The sequence below is a fragment of the Calidris pugnax genome, unplaced genomic scaffold (assembly GCF_001431845.1).
Source record: "Calidris pugnax isolate Ruff unplaced genomic scaffold, ASM143184v1 scaffold557, whole genome shotgun sequence".
NCBI lineage: Eukaryota > Metazoa > Chordata > Aves > Charadriiformes > Scolopacidae > Calidris > Calidris pugnax.
Genome location: NW_015091604.1, coordinates 84,449 through 89,629, shown reverse-complemented (window position 1 = coordinate 89,629; position 5,181 = coordinate 84,449). Strand labels below are relative to the sequence as shown.

The 5,181-nt window shown below is 53.7% G+C and overlaps 1 protein-coding gene across 1 annotated transcript in view; it reads left to right on the top strand.

The window, feature by feature from the left end:
* Window positions 1–5,181, top strand: part of WDR90 (WD repeat domain 90) — a 58,856-nt gene that overhangs the window by 38,061 nt on the left and 15,614 nt on the right. Inside the window, exons 31-38 of the mRNA XM_014961817.1 lie at window positions 463–593; window positions 1,070–1,231; window positions 1,504–1,632; window positions 2,089–2,222; window positions 2,320–2,357; window positions 2,818–2,937; window positions 3,487–3,669; window positions 4,323–4,417. Of these exons, the coding sequence (XP_014817303.1) occupies window positions 463–593; window positions 1,070–1,231; window positions 1,504–1,632; window positions 2,089–2,222; window positions 2,320–2,357; window positions 2,818–2,937; window positions 3,487–3,669; window positions 4,323–4,417 (992 nt within the window). The remainder of the gene's footprint in view (window positions 1–462; window positions 594–1,069; window positions 1,232–1,503; window positions 1,633–2,088; window positions 2,223–2,319; window positions 2,358–2,817; window positions 2,938–3,486; window positions 3,670–4,322; window positions 4,418–5,181) is intronic.

Sequence of the window (5,181 nt, the reverse complement as noted above, 5' to 3'; positions counted from 1 at the left end):
TTTTCCTAATATCCAGCCTGAACCTCCCCTGGGGCAACTTGAGGCCATTTCCTCTCGTCCTGTCGCCTGTGACTTGGGAGAAGAGACCGACCCCCACCTCTCTACACCCTCCTTTCAGGGAGTTGGAGAGAGCAATAAGGTCTCCCCTCAGCCTCCTCTTCTCCAGGCTGAATAACCCAGTTCCCTCAGCCTCTCCTCATAAGACTTATTCTCTCCTTGAAAGCACGACCCGTTCAGTCAGGGGACGAGCTGTGTATCTAGACCTTGTCTTTGAGGTGGTTCCCCGCACCCTTTGGGGGTTGCAGATCCAATTTGTAGCATCTTCTACGTCAGAGGTTGCTTCTTTCTCAGGCCAGAATGTTAGCCCAGGGCTGATTGGGAGGCAGGAGAAGCTGCAGAGCGAGCTGGCTGCAGCGTGGGCTTTGCTCCTCTCTTCACTCTCTCTTTTGCTGTGACCCTCAGGCAACGTGGTGGCCCGGGATGCTGGGAGTGGTCCGGATGCTTTGGTGGTCAGCGGGGACAGCCGTCTCCTGGCCTTCGTGGGTCCCTCCAAGTACGTTGTGACCGTGATGGAGGCCTGCTCTCTAGATGAGGTACCCACCTTCCTGGGGGAGGGTGGTGAGGGGAGGACATGCCACAGGGGAGATTCCTGTAGGCTCCATCAGATGAGACAGACCAAGGGCCTTGGGCACCAGCAGTGTTGGAGAGGGCCCTTCCCTGCACAGCAGATTCTTGCTCAGGGTGCTTACAATGAGGCTTGTTTTCCATTCTGTGAGATGGAAACAGAAAAGTCAAGGTTTTTCTTCTTCTCCAGCTTCATTTCCCTCTAGAAAGATAATTTGGAGAGCTTTGTCAGCTCCAACTCCTCCTTGTGAGCTGCTCTCCTGGGCAGTAGGGACATTGCCTGGACCTTGCAGCCCCCTAGACCCTTCCCTTCTCCGAACTGGGAAGGGAAAATTTGGGAGGGGAGCACTGAACCTCATGTTGGGAGAGCCATGAGAGCAATCCTTAGGTTTCTGCAGTATGTTTCTCCAGGACGTTTGTTCAGTAGCTCCTTGTTTCTTCACAGCTGCTGAGGGTGGACATCAGCATCCTCGATTTGAACAGCACGGCCTTGGACTCGGCACTGAGGGTCTGCTTTGCTCCGGTGCCTCGGGGCGAGCTCCTGGTGTCCACTTCCTCCAACAAAATCCTTGTGCTCGATGCCAAAACGGGACGGCTGGTGCGAGAGGTAGGACACTGTGAAGTTCCTGCACCGAGATCTCGTGTCGTGTGGGGCTTTGGCACTCCACGTCGCTGTAGGAGGCTAAATGAGAGAAGAACTCATCCTGGAGTCCACAGGCCTCAAAGAACCACGGGTGGCAGGCGTGTAGCTACCCTGCTGTGGTCGTGCTGAGCTTGTCCTTCTTTTCCATGCTGTCACACTCTTGCCCACGTGCTGAAGCTTAAGGAAGGACACGAACCAGCTCAGCTAATGCTGCTGGTGCTGTTTCTTGCCCTCAGGTGTCTCCCGTGCACAAGGTGTCCTGCTCTTCCTTGGCGCTGAGCAAGGATGGCCGGTACCTGCTCACTGCTGGCGACAGAGTTATCAAAGTGTGGGACTACGGGATGCGCTTCGATGTCAACTTCCAGGTACTGCCCCCAAAGGGAGGGGAGGGGGTTGGCGTATCTGAATCCCTGGAGAAGAGAGCAGCAAAATACCCTCTGTGGGACTTGGCCCCAGTCCCAGTTTGCCCAGTGGCTGAGAAACACAGCCCCGTTTCCATGTTCTAACACCCATCGCTGAGCACAGACCGGGGTTGCACCTCGCAGAGGTGAAGGACAGAGGTGGGTGTTCCCCCTGTGCCACCTAGAGAAGAAAATGACTCATCTAGGGTTTCCAAGGCATTGAGAGCTTGGGGATTTTCAGCTTCTGCGTGCTTCTCCAGACCGTTGTGTTGAAGGTCAACCCCAGGTTGATTAACCTGTAGGTGTGATGCTGGTTTCTGAGGGTACCTTCTGCCGAGGAGAGTAGACACTGGTTACGTAGGGCAGGGAGTGGAGTAACCCCCGTGGTGATGGAGAAGTTGAAGGTGTGCTCTCTCCCAGGTGTACATCGGCCACTCAGAGCCAGTGCACCAGGTGGCCTTCACCCCAGACCAACGGCACGTCATCAGCGTTGGAGATGCCATCTTCCTCTGGGATTTCCTGGCTCTGCCTGCGGAGAGGTCACCCCAAGGCGGGTAAGTCCACCGTGCTGGGCAGTGCCTTCTCCTGCTTCCCATCACCTCCCCTGCCCTGTCCCCTCTGGGTGTAATGCTGGTCCCCTTGCCTCTCCAGGGCTCCTTCCTCCGTGTCCACTCTGCTGCCGGGAGCAGGTGAGTTAGCCTTCTCCCATGAGTTGCGTTGGCCAGAAGGTTGGCCACTCTTCATGGCAGAGGGTAGGGGTTGGGTTTTTGGTCCCTTCCCTCAGAGGGTCAGACAGCAGGGGACTCACCAGCTAATTAACCCCAAAGCTCAGTCTTCAATTAACGAGCACCTCTTGGTGGGAGTCTGCCAAGGAGGGGATGTTCTGAGCAGAGCTGCTCTGGGTTTTCTGGTAGGTCTTTCAGCTTTTGCCTTCTGTCTCTCCCTTTCTCCTTCTGTCACTCTTTCCTTGCCCTCTCTGTCCCTCTGTCTCTCTGTCCCTCCTTTCCTTTAAGGACAGAGGAAAAGTAGCTTCTCCCGTGTAGGAGGAAGCTGGAGAAATGAGCTTGAAGGTATCACCATCGACCAGCCCAGGAGGATGAGAGGATCTAAGGGGTGAAGGAACTCGTATAAACCCTTTTCTCTTCACAGAAGGGAGCTCTGAGAAGCTAAAGGATGTCTCTGAGACACCTCGGCAGACAGTTCCTCTTCCATTGTTGTCCTCACCACCATGTTTGGATGTCAGCTCTGTCCACCAAGCGGGATGTCAAAGTAAGAGCAACTGCTTGCAGGAAAGGGGAGAATTAATCTTGTTTTAGGAGAAACTCCCTGCCTAGTTGAGCAGCAGCCTTGGAGCCGCCCCTGCCTGTGAGCCCCATCCTGGCAGTCCAGTCCACACTTTCCTTCCCCTCACTTTGACAAAGCCAGTAGAGGTGTTGAGGTTCAGCACCCCTTTATCCTCTGCTCTCCTCCATACACCAAGCTGCTGGCACAGCTTCTCTGAGGGCCACGGTTCATAGAATCATAGAATGGTCAGAGTTGGAAGTGACCTTAAAGATCATCTAATTCCAACCCCCCTGCCCTGGGCAGGGACACCTCCCACCAGACCAGGTTGTTCAAAGCCCCCTCCAACCTGGTCTTGAACATTTCATGGTTAATACCTTGCTGGGTACCCAGGAGGAAAGGTCTGCTTTGCCCTCCACCCTGACAGACAGGCTGTTACACAGAGCAGGAGAACACCACAATCAAAGGGTCGGTCACACGTGAAACAGTCCTGAAGGACACGGATGGCTCTGTCCTCCCACTCATTGTTCTCTTCAGGTATTTTCTCCGAGTCGGACAAAGAGGAGGAAGCATGTCTGCCAGGCAGCAGCAGGACAGTGGCCAATGGAGAGAAAGATGCCTCGGTCTTTGTGGTGGAGTCGGTCAGAAATGAGGAGCTGCTGGTTGTGAGGCCCAAAGTCAGGCAGGAGAGCTTGAGGTCTCCTGGAGAATCAGCAAACGGTAAATCAGGGGGATTCCCACCTTATCCAGAGCTCAGCTCCTTAGTGCACAGGCCTGCATGGCATCTTGGTTGGAAAAATAAATAAAGATCATTATTAACGTGGCACAGATAGACCCGGACACGTGCTCCGAGTTGTGGGACAAAGAGGAGCAACGTGTCCCTGGGGGCTCTTCCCCAGGGTGTGATTTACCAGGGGAAGTCAGTATGGAGGGAAGCTCAGGCTCTTTCCCTCCTGCTGCTCCCAGGCACACCAGCAGCCCCTCTTCAGCTCGGAGCCATTATCATTTCTAAGTGGCACGTTCTATTAAATCTGTCTGAAATGAAAGCTCCCGATGTCTCTATTAATAGAGGCAGAGCCTCGAAGCTGCAGCAGTTGGTGGCGAGCTGCCAGGAGCAGGCAGCTGCCGGCGCTCAGCCCTGGGCAGTGCTTGTTGGAAAAATCCAACATAAAACTACACCTCTGCTCTTTAAAGACCCTTTTCCAAGCTGTGAGCCTTACGCTTTCGCAGCGACGCCCAGGGCACGCAGCGTGGATGCCCTTAGGCTGGTGGGGATGATGGGGGGAGATGGGTTTTCCTCCTTTCTTCCTTTTTTCTTTCCTTTGCTCCTGGAAAGCTGATGCATTCGTACTGCTTTCTTCTCTGTGTGGCAGAACCCAGAAAGGAGACCAAAAGCCCCCAGTGCTCCGTCCGCCCGGATTCCTACCGGCATTTCACTCCTCGCTTCAAGGCGTCGGTGCTCCCCCAGGTGAGGGTTGGGCCAGGGCTGGTTCCTTGGGCAAGTTTTGGGGGTGAATTTTCCAAATCATTTCCATTTTCTTCTCTCCTTGAAAGCAGTTTGTGAAATACACCCCGAGGCCTGATGTACAATTAGAAACCCTTGACACTAGTCCCCCCTCTCTTCTCCACACGCAGCTCTTTCCAGACTAGTAAAGAAGCGAGTTGCGATCAACTCTATTTTTTTATATTTTTAAATTTTTTTTCTGCTCGGCAAATCTGCATACATTTTTATTCAAAAGGGATGGAAATGGCATGTGCTATTGAAAGCGAAAGACGAGTGAGCAGTGGAGTGATTCATCGTGTTTGGGAGCAGATGCGTTGGCAGAGCGGGCTGGGGAAGGCGATCCGTCGAGCGCGGGGAAGGGAGTCGAGGCGCAGCTCTCGCTCTGGTAACAAACAGAGCACTGAGAAAACAGAAACATCACAGAATCACAGAATCTTCTAGGTTGGAAGGGACCTTAAAGATCATCTTGTCCAACCGTCAACCTCACTGACAAAAATAGACACCCTCACAACAAACAAGGAGCATCATCACTAAACCAGACCTCCCAGCACTACATCAACCCGGCTTTTGAACACCTCCAGGGATGGGGCCTCAACCACCTCCCTGGGCAGCCCATTCCAATGGCTGAGAACCCTTTCAGTGAAAAAATTTTTCCTAATATCCAGCCTGAACCTCCCCTGATGTAACTTGAGGCCATTTCCTCTTGTCCTGTCGCCTGTGACTTGAGA